This window comes from Electrophorus electricus, chromosome 2 (assembly GCF_041902795.1).
Source record: "Electrophorus electricus isolate QZ-2024a chromosome 2, ASM4190279v1, whole genome shotgun sequence".
NCBI lineage: Eukaryota > Metazoa > Chordata > Actinopteri > Gymnotiformes > Gymnotidae > Electrophorus > Electrophorus electricus.
Window position 1 is genome coordinate 23818827 of NC_137498.1, and position 18047 is coordinate 23836873.

At 36.7% G+C, this 18047-nt stretch overlaps 1 protein-coding gene across 2 annotated transcripts in view; it reads right to left on the reverse strand.

Annotated features, from left to right (window-relative positions):
* The window catches only part of enpp1 (ectonucleotide pyrophosphatase/phosphodiesterase 1), a 56162-nt gene extending 39826 nt beyond the window's left edge, over positions 1-16336 (reverse strand). The window contains exons 1-4 of one of the 2 annotated variants that reach the window (XM_027001153.3): positions 15894-16333; positions 8157-8229; positions 4098-4223; positions 1646-1771 (exon numbers count right to left, since the gene is read on the reverse strand). In XM_027001153.3, the coding sequence (XP_026856954.2) occupies positions 1646-1771; positions 4098-4223; positions 8157-8229; positions 15894-16016 (448 nt within the window). In that variant the 5' untranslated portion in view covers positions 16017-16333. Of the gene's footprint in view, positions 1-1645; positions 1772-4097; positions 4224-8156; positions 8230-15893 lie in introns of both variants that reach the window. The other variant, XM_027001161.3, reaches the window with a different exon arrangement.
* Between the last annotated feature and the right edge of the window lie 1711 nt (positions 16337-18047).

Here is an 18047-nt window from a genome sequence, read left to right on the forward strand (position 1 = left end):
AGGCACACAAATACACACACTCAGCACATCTCCATAACATCACACATACAAGACTTCACTGAAAGGCACACACACACACACACACACACACACACACACACACACACACACACACACAGCACATCTCCATACTTGCACATGTAAAGGACTGCACGACGACACTTGAACTAGACACTTGCACAATACACTTGGTCACTTTAACTTCACTTGCACTATTAGTATCTTCGCTTTATTGTACTCATACTTATGATTTTATTTCTGAACCAGTCTTGAGAGCAGCCGCCTTACAGTCCAATGTATTTTTTTGTACCAGCTACAAATGTATATATGACAGATAAAAATCTTGATGGAGACCCAGGAATGTGCAAGACCAATAATCTGTTACAGGTGCATGAAGTTTTAAGAGAAAGGCAGGGAAGACTGATGACAAAAAAGATCTGGTACAAAAAAGATCTAGGGGAGGCTAGACGGTTAAAGCAAACATCATGTGATTGGAAGCAGGCAGCATCAATACAGTGGGGCACATACTGTACAATTTTACATGCATGCTAGTAATCCATATCCTGATTCTGGGTGCATATACATTCAGAACAACTTCATTTTCACACAGACAACCCTTCCTGATAGCAGATTGAGGGTGTCTGATGGTTACATTCATGGTGATTCTTGTTTCTCAAGACCGTAACAATAGAATTTGAGAAAAGAAAATCTGACCAGAAGCACAGGCCAGAATAAGGCCTCGTTTCTACCAAAAATAAGTAATTCTATCAAATGGAGGACCAGAGCCACAGTACAACCCTGTAATCATAAATAATAAAAGTAAACATTGCTGTACTACTTTTAGTACACTGAAAGCAATTGGTGGAACAACAAATGTGAGGATCTTGGTTATGACATGTTGATATACATAAAAATATTTTGAAAATGTGCAAGTACTGAATTAAAACAATAACTGTATCTAAATCTGCAAACAGATAAACAGATAAGGAGGGAATAAACTAACATGTTGCCTGTCTGAAATAATTAAATATCTATATAAGCATAATCCTGTGGCTAGGGCAGGATTAAGAAACTAAGGCCAATGTGAAGAGACAAAAGTCTGAATACACTGTATAGGAAGTTGAATTTTTAGTGTAAAATATATGCAGTACACTAACAGGACAGAGAAAATTGGAGGAAACATGGTTCTTCCAGGCTCTTTCCTACTCCTGCAGGACTCTGTAAAGATGAGGGGGTCAAAGGCAGTGATAAATGCCTATTACTTCTTATCATTTTATTAAACATATTGAGATATCTGACCTTTACTTTTTTCTAAATAATATTGCCTCACTGAAAATTCATCAAAGGCCTTTTTATCTATAACCTTTTTTGTTCATCTTCACCAAGGAGGCCAATCATTCTAGCGGGTACTGTAAATAAAAAGTTAATGTCTATTGTGGTGATGTATTTACAAAAATTTAGTGTGCCAACTGTTTCAGAGATAAAATATTTTTAATGGTGTTAGAACTAAATGTCACTACCAAACCCATTTAACCTTTTGAATGTCTCACATTTAAAAAGGAAATGAAACCAAGTTCAGATGAAGATTTAAGACAAATTGAGGCTTAGCTTCAAGTTTCCAATAATGTCTGAATAATTTCTTCACCTTTGCATAAACTGTTGTAGTTTGCACAACAGTCTCCTGTTTGATCACAGTCTGCAGCACATGAGCAAAGGCTATTGGGCAACTTCTCTTCACCGCAGCGAAATTTGGAGCATGTCCAACGCTGACCTGGTGAGAGAGATATTGGAGAAATGAAGTTGGGCAAACATTAGGAAAGGCTGAAAGAGAAGGGAGTTGGGAAAAACATTAACATTGGAGTCCCGTCCACTGGGAGCACAATTAATCAAATCTAAGCCACTTCTATCTTATTCAAAATACAATCAATTTCTGTTTATTCAATGTGCATCTTTTTTTTAAAAAACTATTGGCAACTAAAGTTTCTTTTTCTCTTAAAAAGGAAATCTTTGTATGAACAAAGAAATGACTTCAGATTCAGAACATCATTAGCAAAGTAATATAAAAATTATTCCATCCCTCTGCTTAGGCTAAATGTGCCATTTCCATGGAAAGATGTTCACTTTTTCTGGGGTCAATTTGAATACTCCTGATACATTAAACACATCCATATACTACTTGTTACTACTTGTTACATTTCACGACATGATAGGTCTGATATTTGCTGCTTTTTTCTGAGGAGGTTACATTTACAGTTTTATGTATTTGTTTAATGCAGGATTGATGCACACATTTCAAACTTTATCTAGGTTTTGTTGTTATATCCTGCCACTAATTCTGACTAATTTATATCATATCTGATATGCCAGTCACCTACTACCATGGTTGCATCTGTTTTTGTCCCTTTTTATAAGAAGCTGCCATGAAATTGGCATTGGAGATCTGGTGATGATGAACCCTAGAGGTAGGTAGGTAGGTGTGTGTGTGTGTGTGTGTGTGTGTGTGTGTGTGTGTGCTATGTTTCTGCCACTGTGTATGCTGGTGAGTTTTTGAGTATTTGGTGCTGGTGTAAAAAGCTAATAACTGTACTGTGCTGCGCTAATAGCCTCCACTGATTATATGATATTATGACTGTAAGCAGTGTGTGCCTTGTAAATGTTTAAAATTAACAAAGCCCATAACCTACTGAATCTGATATCAATGTACAACTTTTTTCTGTCATTACATGCATGTCTGTAAATTTCTGTTTGGATGTGAACTACTTTTTCTGACTTCTATCCATTTAGACATTCAAACACACAACCTGTCAATTAGACGTGAAGTAGTTAGTTGTATGCTGTACAGCCTACCATTGGGCGACATGCCTCATACTTTGCAGGCAACATCAGACTATGATTGTATGTCTGTATATTTCTGTGTTGAGGTGTTCTTCTTTTCCTGATTTCAGCTCATTTAGGAATGAAAACACAAGGCCTGTGATAATATGCAAAATTTAATTGATCACTGTAAGAGCCACCCAGCAACAGATTTGACTCAAACTTTGTGGTTTTCCTCAGAATGTTAGTATGAATATATCTGCCCATTTTGGTCAAAATCAGACAAACTATGACAGATTTTCTGTAATATGGCTAAGCCATAGTGGTATCCATTGGATTAATGTGTTGCATCCATAAATTGTGAAAAATTATTGAAATTTTTTCAATAATTATTAGTCAGATACTGCTTAGTATTTCAAGATATGATTTGATGTGTTAATTTTATACAATTGATTAATGTGAACAAACTATATATTTTATAGCAATAAAGCACTTGTAATTGCAAAGGTGTTTGGACTCCTGCAAAGAATCATTTCAGTCCAAGTTTGTATAGCCAAGTGAAATTATATAGGAGATATACTTTCAAGTATAGTGTCCCCCAGTGGCCAATTCCCTTGAAACTTGACTATGTCATGTATATACTCGCTAAGACTATACCATTCAAGTTTCATGTGAATTGCCCAGTGCTAAGCCTGTGAAACTGAAAACTGATTGGCCGATGGCATCCGCCATTTTGTAGATATAGTATCCTTGTTGTAGGTCTTGCTCCATACATGCATATAGATGTTGTGTACCAAGCTTCACATGAACTGGACACTCTGGGGATGTGTCACAGTTTCTTGCCTGTTATAGCACCCTTAGTAAAGTAGTTATGCCAAGATGGTTGACTTGCCCCGTACCAGCTTGGGGTAGATGTCTGTACATTTTTGTGTTATTGTATTGAAGCGTTCATGATTTGGAGTCGTCTATATTTAGTTTTTGCAGCGGAATCTCTGCACCTTGATTTGATTGGCATGTGGAAACTACACTTTTTAAAGATGATCTTTGTTTCACATGCTTTTGAGAAACCCAGCCCAGGCATTATGCAGTTATTTTGCATGACATCATTAATCTTCCTCAGCAGAAAACAGGAAATTCTGTTGGAGTTTTGTTTGTTCCCTGACCACTGGCAAAACTTTCCCTGATAAAATTTAGCTAAAACTAATTCACACTCACACAGACACACATTCACATTGAAAACTTCAAAAATAACTCAAACTGGTGCTAAGAGAGGTGAGACTTACTTGGCTCAATACACACTTCTTCATAATCCAGACAGCAGTTGCCTTCATTTACACAATTTGGGTCACAGTGACATGTGGCTCCGATGTTTCTGTTTCCTGACAGACACCTACTCTTACAGCTGTTCACTGTGAGAGGGCAAAAGAGAGATCTCTATGGTTTAGAAACATGCAACACTCATCATGTTAAAATTATCTGTGTACTTATAACACAGTCTAAAGTGTTACACACACACACACCCATTTGCAAAGGTAACAGAGATGACAGCACTGTGTAGTACTATTCTGCACCTACAAAAGGTACATAAATCAGGTTACTGGAAATACAGCTTCATTGTGACAGTTATGCTCATTACTAAATATAGGCCTCACAAAGTAACCTGTATACATGTCCATTTTTTGTAATAGTAATAAAAAGTAGAAGAAACTTAATATAATTAATATAACATAATTATGATCTGCATGACAATATCATATCAAACTGCAACCAAATCAAAGAGGAAATTGAAAAAAAAAGTTGCCATATAAGTACATTGACATTAATTACACACAGGTGCAAACAATTTTAATTACCCGCAGGTTCACTCTAGCCATCTCTCTGCCTCACAGGCAATGCTCACCCATGCCCCCCACCAAAATTACATTTACATTTCACGTTTGCATTTGGCAAATGCTTTTATCCAGAGTGACATACATTTATTAGTATGACAGTATGTGTTGTGAGAGAAATTACAGAAGTATATGTTTTCTATATTGTGTATATGAATATGCTAAAAGACAGGTCAAAAGCTTAAGGGAGAGAAACTAAGTGGGACCTGTAAATTTATTCTTGCCTGCTGTTACTGAATTCCTGAAGGCCTGCCTTCAGCCTAGTCTGGTCTTATCTCATTCGTTATATAAACATGTATGTCTTGATCTGGACTCCTCTTCTCTCAGACCTCTGTGAGTGAGACAGAGCTCTACCTTGCAAAGTAGGAAAAAAGCATATAAAAGACTGTTTGCGTCAAAGCCTGTTTATTTCCAGGAATTCCACAGGCCTGCACTCCATCCTCCATTTTCCAGAATTCCCAAGTTTCAAAACCAACTGTTCTTTTCAATAGCTTCCTGTTAGCTTCCCAACTCCTCTGAAATGAGATTTTGTTCAACATAGGAGATGCAGTTTCCAAAGAGCAAGTCCTAAAACTACACTACGCTGATGACTGAGCACCTGTAGCTAATTCTCCACAGGAACTTCAGTCCATCCTTACTGTGGTAGTTCCTGCTTGCAGTAGGATTCTGTCTGTACACACCTCCAAAACATGTGCTCTGCCACTGGGGCTCTGGAATATTGCACATGCTACCCACTTTCATAATTGATCATAAACTACTTGCTGTAGTTCAATCATTTAAACATCTGGGCAGTATATCTGAGGACTGCAGTATTGATCAAGAAATACACAATCAGTTTAAACAAGCATTAGCTGTCTTTAAGAAATTTCAGCATAGCATTTTTGAGAACAAGAACCTTGACCTGCACAACAAAATTGCTGAATACTGTGCATTTATACCCACTTGTAGAGCTGAGAAGCTTGGGTCACTTATCACCATTATATACGACTGCTGACTCTAACACATGGCATGTCAACCTGCATGAGACTAGTAACATGGATGGTGATGAGGCAGCAAAATTATTCCTGGAGGACCACTACACATGCCAAAGTCATGACAGAACACAAGATTGGACTATTTAGCCATCAAAGAACACACCACTATTCAGCGATCAAAGAATATTGAAGTGAATATCATTGGAGTCGATGGGTAGCATGCAAGCAGTCAACCATGATAATTCCTCTGGAATCAAAGCAATGAGCTTGGTATTCCTGGCACATTACTGTACATCCTCTAACAGGTGATTTGTTTGCTATGAGTAACAGGCCAGCATTTCGGAGATATACATCAATATAACATACTTGAGAGTGCTAAAATATCACTCAGGATAACAATATCATAGCACTTTCCTTCTATCTTCATCTGCAGCCAAAAACCTGAAGTGATTCTGTCAAAATGTGACTGGGCCTTCCAAGCCACATGAAGCCAGCCATTATGTCACCTTTTGACGCACTGCAAACACATTGCCACAGAAAGGGGAGTTCATATAGATGTAGAGATACATAATGTGAAATACATAATGTTTCCAGAGAAACAGGACTTGAACATTTGTCCTTCACCTACTTTGATATATCTGTCAGCTGTGTGAGCACAAGATCTTTGTTCAAAACATATTCTTTCACTATACTTCACTACAATTTTGAATATCTTTTTCTTGCTCACTCACATATATTGCATATGTATACACTGTTCAAAATATTTAAAACTTCAGGGATATCAATTTGCTGTTTTTCCAGTTAGGAAGCATAAGTGATTGTGAATCAAATTCACCTACTTTGGTGCAAATGAATGTGACAACAGGTATACTGGAGAGGAAACAGCAAGAAAACCTCCAATGGGATGGTGACAACAATTACTCTCTCTTTATCCTTCCAGATTGATTCTTCTCTACAGTAGCAAAATTTGCATTTTGCTAGGATCCTTGTCTCTACTAATAGAGTGGAAGGTGTGCCTGCAGCCCATTCCGGTTGCACAAGTAGTCCAGCTCCTCCAGGATGGCACATCCATACATCAGCACAGTCTCAAATGCATAGAAAAGATAGCAGTACACAGGCCATTACACTAGGAGAGCTGGACAAGACTGTTGAAAGGCATCAATCAAGCAGCAGAGTATGGATACGCTGTGGTAAATCTTATGCCATCTGCAACATCTCCAGGCATGACCAGTTTAGCAGTGGGTCTGTAATTGTCTGGGGAAGCATATCCTAGGAGGGTTGCACCAAACTCCATTTGATAAATGGGACCCTGACTGCTGTTAGTTACTGAAATGATGAAATTATGAAGTCCAGGTGAAGAATCTAAGTGTAATTTCTTTGTGGGGGTTGGCATGCTGAAGCATATTTTATCACCATGTAAGGTTACTTCGTTGCAGGGTCAATATATGTGGAGACAAATTAGTTTATTATCGCATTTATTTACTAAGTGCCTAGAAGTTAACACATTGCCAATTGCTATTAGTAATAAAGCAATTAAGTTTGTGTGAGAGAGGCAACATGCTGGAGAGCAAGCGCAGGTTATAAATATTGGTAAATGGGTTGAAGTGTCAGATTAGGAATTGCTTGTGGATGTAGGTTAAAAAAAAACTACAGGTCCCACAGTGTACTGCATTAACTATGATGTACTCTAAAAAAAAATAAAGGGATAGTTTATTAACAATTCCATTTGAGGAACCAGTGGATGAAGCTTTAGACAGAATAAAGCTGAAGTATGCAGACATGGTGGCTTAGGTGACAGAATGTAGGTGGCAGGCACATGGAAGACCAGTAGAGATAGATGTTAGGGGATTTGTAACAAAGTCTGCCACATCATTTCTTGTGCAGTTTGGCCGTAAGTCAAGAGTAGCTGTGAAGGAGTTATCAGAAGTATTTGAAAGGGCTAGTGGATGGTTTTGGTTAAGGAGACCTCAGACTAGCTGTGGCAATGCACCATAAAAGTGTAGTGGCTGAGGTTGTCATGTCATTGTGTAAAGTGGTAAATTCGGATGGAACTGGTGGCATGGATCAGTATAGCCTTAGTTACAACCTTAGTCACTGGGCAGGCCGTCATGGATTTTACAGGATGTTTACAGGTGGTATAGTGCTTAAAGAGGTGCAGCTTGGTTTAAAAGTGAGCTTGGAAGGGGGTGAGGCTGGGATGCCAAAACTCATTGTCCTGCAGAGCATTCTGCAGATGTCATGTACTTAATTCAAGGAAACACAGATGAAAAGAGGTGCCTAACTGATGACCCCTGAGAAGAGCTCACAATGTTGTGGTTGTATAAGTTAAAAATCAAATTTGTCTAATTAAAATGTAATGGTCAAAATACCACTTCAAGCTGATTGTAAAAGGGATGGATACCAATAACATTTGCTAGGACTATAAAAGTTTTGTTTTTCATATGATCTTTGAACAGCAGTAAACAACAAAAGAAATTACCTTTTACATCACAGTGTAGTTTCATCACAAATATGACAGCCAGGATGACAGCCAGTAAGCTTATTAGAATGACCTATGGACAAAAATATAAATAAATTATGATTAATAGTGGTAGGAAGAAGAAGAAGAAGAAGAAGAAGAAGAAGAAGAAGAAGAAGAAGAAGAAGAAGAACAACAACAACAACAACAACAACAACAACAACAAAGATTTAGAGTAAAATAAATTCAACTTTAAAAAAATCACACTAAAGCAAATTTTAGAGAAATGAACAAAGAAATTGAAAAATGTTAACACTGACAATGTTATACAATAAATACAATACAATACATTTCAAAGAAAGGTACACAAATTGCTGAGTTAAGAAAACAAATATGCTAGCTGAGTAGTAAGGTAATTACTACTCAGGTAGATTATCATTAATTTAGTTGACAGACTAGATAGCGAAGTCATCAAGTCAGGCCTTTTTGAAATTCTTTCAGATTATGGCCTTGTGTTTAGAGAAGAAGAAATAGGCTAGTTTCTCCAGAACTGTATTCAACACAGTACAGCAGCAGACAAGATACTGAAGCACAAGTCAACAAATACAAAACATTCAGAAAAACAATAAGCTATACAAAACATTAAACAATATTATATGTAAACAACTAGTAAGGATATAGAAGAAAAACACAACCAAGAAAATATTCTTTGGCAGCACATATCTTTTAGATGTTTTGTTCAATTATGTAAACTGTAAACCTAGTCATTAAAAGCACAAAATGTTAATATTCAGGCACTGTGTACAACAGGAAAAGTCTTGTGTATATGAGCAAAAAGAAGTGGAATGTATTCTTCAATATTCAGATTACGGTCTGCTCACTGACATGTCAGTGAGGTCAGTCTAGTTCAGTATTGCAGGACTGGTTTTTGATAATTATCATCTAGAACTGTTCTCTTGCAATGCCTATAAGTCACTAAAACTTGTAAAGTTCACAATTATTTTAACTTTATTCCATTTTTACACTGTGTAGACCAATAAAGTAGACTTTGGTATAATTAACATCCCGAAAATGTTAGCTGTGTAGCTATCAAAATGAGTATTAAAGTCTACAAGGTCTACTATTACTCCCCAAAAGAATCAATTTAAAGATTTCAAGGTATGTTCAGTTATGTAAATTACAAGTCAAGAGGTAATTAGTCAGTAGTTACTACTCTAAACTCAGGTAACAAGTAGTTGAAAATGCATGTCAGGCTTGTGGAATTGCATCTACCCAAAGGTAGCAGAGACTAATGAAAAAGAAGGCACAAATGGGCAAGTTCATGATTAATTGAGCAGAATGGGGAGACACACAGGCAATACTTATTTCAGAAGACCAACCATTTCAGTAAATGGAACTGTATTTAACCAAATATTTATAATACTCCTTAAGTGCAACCTGTCCGTTCAGGTCAAACAAGCAGTCCAGTAAGCTGAAAAATCAAAGATCATTGAAACTAATCTTCTAAACTGGTGTTTTACCATTGCATGCTGTGATAAAAACTTTTAATTTTAGGATTCAAACTGTAGATGTCTGAAAAAAAAACTAATCCTGAATAAGAAGAGTGTATGTATATTCTTTCCCCCAACAACCCCTTTGTTTAGAATTTGTTAGCTATATCAACAGACTTTCTGGTTATTTGGTTACTTGGCTGGTTATCATTTGGATTTTTGTCTTCATTGAAAGACTTGCATTATAACTACTTGCCAACTATATCTTGGCTGTTTGAGATCTTTGGCTTAAGTCAAAAACTATTGTAAACACAGATATGATGTCCCAATTTGGCACTGAGCAGTAGCTGTTCAATTACATAATTACCCAGAAAAATTTGGACATGCTTCTGCTTAGAGAAACTTGGCCTAGACTCAATGGATAATTATATCTACACCTGTCCACACCCTGCTCATGCAGATATTTAATTACCAACTGCATTGTAGGATTAATGGAATAAAACAGTCCAAAAATTATATACATCAATTTTTCATAGTCTAAAGCCTTAAAACATAATAGTCCAACTCCCAAAACTACTACTTCTATTCTGATCTAAATGAATTACACTCTTGTCTAGGCCATGAGTCCCACTGCAATCTTGCTGGCCGACATTAATGTATACTTATCATCAATTTAATTAAAAATACATTAACCTGGACCTATAAATCACTGGCCACTATTAGGAACATTTATATTATAAGAAGCATTTTATAGGTGCAAGAAAGCAGACAGAGGCCAAGCTGTTGCCATGCTCCATTTGTCAGCCAATCTCTAACCTATTCATTCTGGTCCATTTCAGACAACAGGATCACTGATGAAATAATGTTATTTCTGTGGAAGACCATTCTCAATGTGGTGGCATTGACATGGTACTAGCATGGCAGTAAATACTGCACTGGTGTTATTTTCACTACTATGCTAAGAGTGGTCTGTCAAAAGCAGTCATGTTACCAGAAAATGACCCACAAGGAGGCAACATGGTAGTTATAGTCTCTAATGGTGCACACATCGTTTCTTATAAAGTGGGTGTTAAATGTAGTTATTCTGGACATAAAAGAAGCTCTAACCATTCAGAAGGGTATTTTCAAATTTCAACGATGCATGCTTCACTCAAATCTTTTTCTCAATTCAACGTTTCTAATGTCATTAAAGCATTCTATGGTAGTCCATTGAAGTTCATCCCGTCATTGACAACATGTGAAAAATGCTATTCTTACATGTTTCTTGAGATGGGTTTTGAATTAGAACAATAGTGGGTTTTCTATCCACCAAGTTTTTGAAAATTTTGAAAATATGCAAAAAAAACAACCCCAAAAAAACCCAAAACAAAACCACTATTGAAAATGCCTAAAATTAGAAGGAAAAAACCCCACCAAATATCACAAAACTGTTTATACACTAGAATGAGATGGAAAAGTCAGAATATCACTAAAGCCAAAATGGGAGAAAGAGTGAAGAAAATAGTTTTTCAAATAAATGATGACACATCAAGCTGTAAAGAGTTCAATCTTTTCATTTTGAATGTTTCAATGCCACTCCTAATCATGGCAACCTACAGTATCTTTGCATAACCATACTGGATGGAAACAACTTAATTCACATTTCTTTCTGCCAAACTTTTATAAATGTGCATTTGCAAAATGTTTGGATGGAAACCTGGCTAATGATCACAGTAATCAAGGTGGAAAAATGGATATGAATGTGAAAGGTATCTATATTTGAGCTTTATTTGTGCTACACTGCTACACTATCTATGCATTATCAACACTTTCTGAAAATGCAGAGGTACACATTCAGAAAGGAATTTATATTATTAGCATGTTGATTTTTCAAATATAAGCATTAATTCAGAGCCACAATAAATGGCAAGTAAAGACTGGGGTATGTTTATAACTGTCTGTTTCATGAATGCATAGTCATAATAGTCTAGTGAATTATGTTGGAGCATATGTTGGCATTTTGCCTCTTCAAATGTCTGTAAAAAAATGTAAATGCTAGTTTTCTTGGTGTGATGCATTTAGTGCTGGACTCCAAGAGTTTTACTTTGTCAGTTACTCAAGATTTATTATTGTGTGTGTTATGTAAGAGGAAAAACGTAAAGGAAAAACCTCTTTGCACACTAAGGAATAATCCTTGCTTGGAAAGAGGGATAATTTATTCTTTATTCCATATTTTCCTATTAGCAATTAACTGTCCAGGTTGCTTGTGGATCTTGTGTCTTGTCAGAGCATGCATGCTAGGTTTCCACAAGTCTTGATCATATACTTTTTCCAACGATAATGTAAATTTTACTCTCTGCAGGACTATAACATTTATTTGTACAGGTACATGCAGTACAAAATTGGCTGCCATGATCTGAAGTTGCAAGATCCATGCATATACACCACCCTTGTGACCTAACTAGATCTCAGATATTCTCTCAGTCTTGTGGGTAAGATTTGTAACATGTTAAGTGCATCTAAATTACATAAATTCCATAGCTTTTTGATTTTAAAAAGTGTCAGCAAGAAATTTTAAAATCGTCAGTTTGAAGAATCTTATTATAGACGAACTCTTCTGAAAGTTTAGGCAACAAGAATGGAGTACAGGAAATGGGATGGAATTTCATCTCCAATCTACCCTCTGTGTCTATCTGTGATTAGCTTGCATCCTGCATGCAAAGACATTTGTCTTTCACTGCCAAGTTTCTGGTTATTCATTTTTTATGGGAAGATGCTTGAGGTTGTAAAAGTAATATTGCTAGTGAAATGAAAGCATTAAAGTTAACCTTAAATTCAATTGCCATTAGGCATTATTACATTTTAATGAGTTACACCAAGCAGAGCTAGTGCATAATAGTTTAAGTTTAGTACAATTAATTGAATTGTTTGTTTCACTTGCAGTTGGAAAGTACTCTTGTAAACTATTCATGTAAGTTTTCACAGGTTGAATTGGTAGGACGAAACCTGCCATTTCATCGTCAAGATAGTCCATGATTCTCCCTACATGAGATTGGACTATTTGTCCCTCCTCATTTCTTTACCAGTTTCACTAATAATATATATATATTTAAACAAAGAGCTTATTTCAGCCACAGGAACATTTAATATTCGACAACAGGCCCAGGGACAAAGAGAAGAGGCTCTGCAACCCCCTACTCTCAACTTAGAGATAAAGGCCTACTAAGGTACATTGGTAACAGTTATCTGATATATAATTATATATCATATATTTTATATGATATATAATATTTCAGAGAAATAAGAATTTTGAGACTTGAATAAGAATCATGCATAACATGACAAAGGACATCAGTTAGCAAGGTTAAAAAAGTACATTTTATTATTTCTAAAGACTCCAAGACGTTCCAAACAACAATTAAACAATTGCATTAACCCCATCATCATATTAAGTTTATAAATAAAACCCTATTTAAAAGGGAGAGTAATAAACACCAAGTTGTTTCCAGCTGTAAATTTAATTATTTGCAGCTAGGAAATGTAAAGCCCTTATTTAGGTCTTTTCTGGAATCAGAATGGATCTGGTGATATTTTTTATTCAGGTTTCCAGAAAGAAATCTGCAAAAGTCCAAGTCATCATATATCTGCACCCCACAAACTGTTAGTTATGTTTCTTAGATAGGATCAGAATGGTATGATTTTGCTTTAAAGTCCATTGCCACACCCTCTGTGATTTTTCGGGTTGTTTTTGTCTCAATTGGTTTTCTTCCCAGGGGATGCAGTTGGCTGAACTCAGCAAAACTTCAACAGCCTGGCAGCGCAGAAGCCAAACAGAAGAACAAATGCAGAATGTCATTGGCTCAGGTGATAAAAAGATCATCTGATGAAGTTTTCCCTTAAATCCTCATCAGAAATTCTATACAGCAGACTTCTGGTCATTACTCAAATAATGATCAACACAGTGGTGTGTAAAAATGGTTGAGTCTTTTGGAGAAGACAATGTGTTTACATTTAAATCACATCTACAAAAACTTTCCCCTGCTGACTGAAACCATCCTTAAAAGTGTAGTTAAAGCTTGGCCACTAATTAGCCCTTCCTAATGAAGATAGCAGGCCATGGCATTTATAGCAGGATTGTGGTAGGAGACCAGACATCTGCACATGCCTGAAATTGAAGTGTGAACCTGGCTCATACCAGAGATCTTACGACCACAACACTGGCACCCAATATGGTCCTCAATGTTGTAGCCAATTCAAGATAAAGTCTGATAGGTTCAATGTTCTGAAATGACATTCTGTACTCCATAGTTAAATTTACAATTTTCCTGTTTGTACCAGTTTTAACCTTGGTCAATTCTCAGCATACTCATTTCAGCCCCGTCATTCACTTTTTTGTCCATAGCAAGCAATCATTAGTAGGTTTTTGCTAGTTCTATCATTCTCTGTAAAACCTACAAAATGTGTGTTTTAAAAAAGGCATGACAGCTGTTTGGGAGATGCTATAACCAGAACTCATAACAACAACTATCAGTCCATGTTCAAAGTCACAAAGGTCACTTTTTTGCCAATTTTAGACAAAAACTAATGGAACACCTGATTTATTCCATACACCACTCTCACATGACATAAGACTTGCTGGAATGTACAATTTGTGTGAAGGTGGGGGATTTAGCTAACAAACTGGCAACTCTGTATTTTTATGTAAATCTGTCTGCAAGTTTTTGTTATAAGTAAGGTGAGCTCACAGTACTAGAATGCTCTCAATTGCAAAGGGCATGGACAGTAAAAGTATGTATTATAGCATGAAAATTAGCAGTAATGAGCAGTAATAGTACAAATTTAAGTTAAACTTTTTGTCTGAGGTTAACATTTTCTAACCTTGTGCCAATGAAGTGCTATTGTATTAGTGAGGAAAACCAAGCAGGGTTTTCTTTTTCAACTTAGCCGAAGGCTCAAGGAAGAAGAAGCTGAGAAACTGGTCAGAGACAATTCTACCCTGTTCTTACCAATATTTATTTCTGTTTTCTAATAGTTATAGGCCTCTACACCCATCACACTGTAACCTAGTCATGTTCTCACTGTCCAGATACTTATGGGAAGCATATTTATTTAAAAGCATATTTGATGTACATATCTGAGGAAATACATAGGTTAGAAGTTGGCAACAAAACAAGTTAAGACTCATAAACGTTCTTGATAAGCATAATGGCAAAGAAATGTATCTGATCTACAGAAACAATAGCTGTATCAGAGGTTGGTGACACATCTGAGCATTAGCACAGTCATACAATCAGTATAGCACCCTGAGGAAGCTCATCAATATCTATATAAAACAAATAACTTAAATTAATAATCCTGTAAGTGGAGTATGAGACCATATGCAAATGCTCTGAGAATTTTTTTCCTTGGCTCTCATTTTTCAAAAACCAGAAGTAGGCTGTGGATAACAGACTTTAAGGGTAATTATTTTGAAGTAAAGAACTGCCCACGTATCAACTGCATGACTATTTGTAGTGCCTCAGACAGTTCCTTGAAAGTTCAAAGGCTGTACTAAAAATCCAGTCATTTTCTAACTCATGGCAACTAGAGTGTCCTAGACAGGGTCGACCCGTCGTGGCGTAATTGAGACGTTACCGAAAAATACCCAGAACGTTAAATGTCGAGGTGCGAAATAGAGGCAGACAAAGGTAAGCCTATTGTAGTGTGCACACACACTTCGAGTTTGACCGTTTGCAATAAAACCAGACAATAATGCACATCTCTGTTCCCGCTAATGGCAAGATGAGCATTCAAATGAAAACCAAATGAACATCAAAGTCTTTCAACAGCAGTGTTTGCGAGTTTTGTTTTAATCAGATTCTTCACAGCTTCAGGTAACTGTAGGTTACGGAATCCTCTAAAGTGCAGACTGTGTTTGTGTCGTCTGACCGCATCACATAAGCAGTCAGACCCTCAAAATTACAGTTAGCCTTCATAGACTGATACACCAAAGAACTGCAATTAAAGGACAGTTTGTTTTTAATACGATAACCTACATTGCAGTGACGTTTGTAATAACCGACTATAATAATCAGAAACTATCACAAAGCTGCACTAAACATTTAACGCAAGCTGTTACTTTTTACTTCCATTAATGGAAAACCATGACTCATAGTACCCGTGCCGGGAAAAAAAAAAACATTCAGATGAGACTTTGACCCATTCCACGCCACAAAAACTGCCAAGTCCGAAAAATCTGCCTTTGATGTACCTAATAGCATTGTATCGTTATGAGTGAGCAGTCACTTACCCCAACAATTATTTTCTTATGTGTTCCGTTTTTCGCGCTGTCAGAATGTTTCTGTTGTTGTCCTGTCCCCAGCAGTGTAGCTGCGTGCATGGCCCCATGTTCTTCTCCCTGGGATATTTCCATTATCACTCACCTAAGACGGACTCTCTTCTGAGAAACCCTTCTCGCCCGAGAGAACCGTTTCAATATCTTTAAAACTTTGCTATGGTAGGTATCCTGAAGAACCACCCTCTTCTCTCTGATGACGTTTCAAGACTGCAGTAACGGATACTATTTCAACATGTTCGTTGCCTAAAGCGGGGCAGGTTTTCTCCCTATATATACTCTGTGTGGCAAAGTTAATTAGACTACATATAATCTGTTTTGCTTTTTGGTTTTAAATGTGTATTTCTTAAGTTGCAAATACAAGCAATAAGGGGGAAAGACTTATCTTGAAATAGCCTTGAAGTAGGACCATGTGCATGCTAAGTTAAACATCTTTCTGACGTATACATTTATACTATTTTTGTCAGTAGGATTCTTCTCGTCAGCGCACCCACTTTAAGAATTCCCTAGAATGGCAGGTTTATGCCACCTTCTGTCTAATCAGCCATAGTGCAGTCAATGTAATAAGGTTAAACTACATTCTGAAAGCTTTATTAAATGTATTTTGTTTTCCTTTAGTGATGTGAGATTATGAGGCTATATAGTAAAGATTTTCTTCTTTTTTTTGTATCAGGGAGCAGCAGATCCTCACAGCAGTTGGGGGGGCAGTGTCCCTTTTGGCACACATAACTCTCCCTCAGTAATTAGTTGCAGGTGACTCATTTGTGATGGCGCCTTTATTTTCAACTGTAGCAGGTTGCCTTCTCCTGTGTTTATGTCTTTTGGTTGGGAGAAGACTCCATAAGCTGACAGTGTGGTAGTAGCTTCCTCCTGTTAGTGTAGGCCTAATGTTTTCTGTGGAGGCAACAATTGCTCCTTTGTTTGGTTGGAAGTATGATGGAAGCAGAAGTTTTATGATACATCTCACTGAATAATGTCCTTTGGAACTCACTCATTGTTCTGCAGCCAAGAGGATTCAAGCCCACTGCTGTTTTGCCTTCAATTTAATTTATTTTCTGGGTCTTTGTGTATCCATTGGGGTTAACAATGTGATGCCTAATTCTGTTTTAGTACCTTTTACTGATTTGATGTTTCTCTTTATAGATCTAGCTAGCACAGGTAAGCAGTGGTCTTGTAGTAGGTTGTCAAAACCTTGAAGTAGCAAACATTTAGTCTCCCCTGCAAATGACCACCTTCCCCTGTCTGCTGCTAAATGAGGCTATATTTATATAATTGTTTTATGACGTTTTGTACTCTTAAGTGTTTGTGTAACTTAATGCTATACATATACCAGTTTTTAAGGTTTGTACTGATTGTTTATTGTCAAATTTTATAATTTGTTTGAAAGATTAATCTCTTACAAATTAAATGAACTTGTGCTCTTTTAATGTTTAGAGGAAACTTATTTCCTTCTGGTAACATTTTATTGGCTTTCAATTACTTGAGTTATACTAGTTTTTTGTTTTTTTTAAGTATATAAATGAGATGTGATTTTTCTTTGTTTTCTCTAAAGGGTCTTTAATAAAGAGAACACAATAACCTGCACTTGACCTATGTCTGCAACAAGGCAACTAGATTCATTGACCAAGGCAACTAGATTCATGTTATGCATCCAAAGTATTTAACTACTTTTGAATCATCTTTTAGAGGGTAGAGAAAATATTACAGTGAACACTGCGAATCTCTTATTGGTGATGAACAGTACAATGCTTTTGGGAAAGTTACTTAAATAGCGTAGTACACATCTGCATTCATATCTAGAAACAACTGTATTTTGACATGGAGTCTAATGACTCGATGGGGGGCAGGGGCCAAGAGGCAAAGGTTGAATTTATTAGCAGGAACATTAATTCAACTAGACAACCCCAAATACAAAAAGTCTGGTTAGGAACACTGTCCTATTTAATCTGTTTAATGCCTTCTCTCTTCCCATCATCTCAGCTGTCTGAGGTACTCACTAAGCACTTCATCACTTGAGACCATCTTTCTGGTGTATTTCTGGATCTTGGTTGTCTCATCCTAGATAGTGGCTATGACACTCACTACTCCTCAGTCCCAATCCTTCTACTT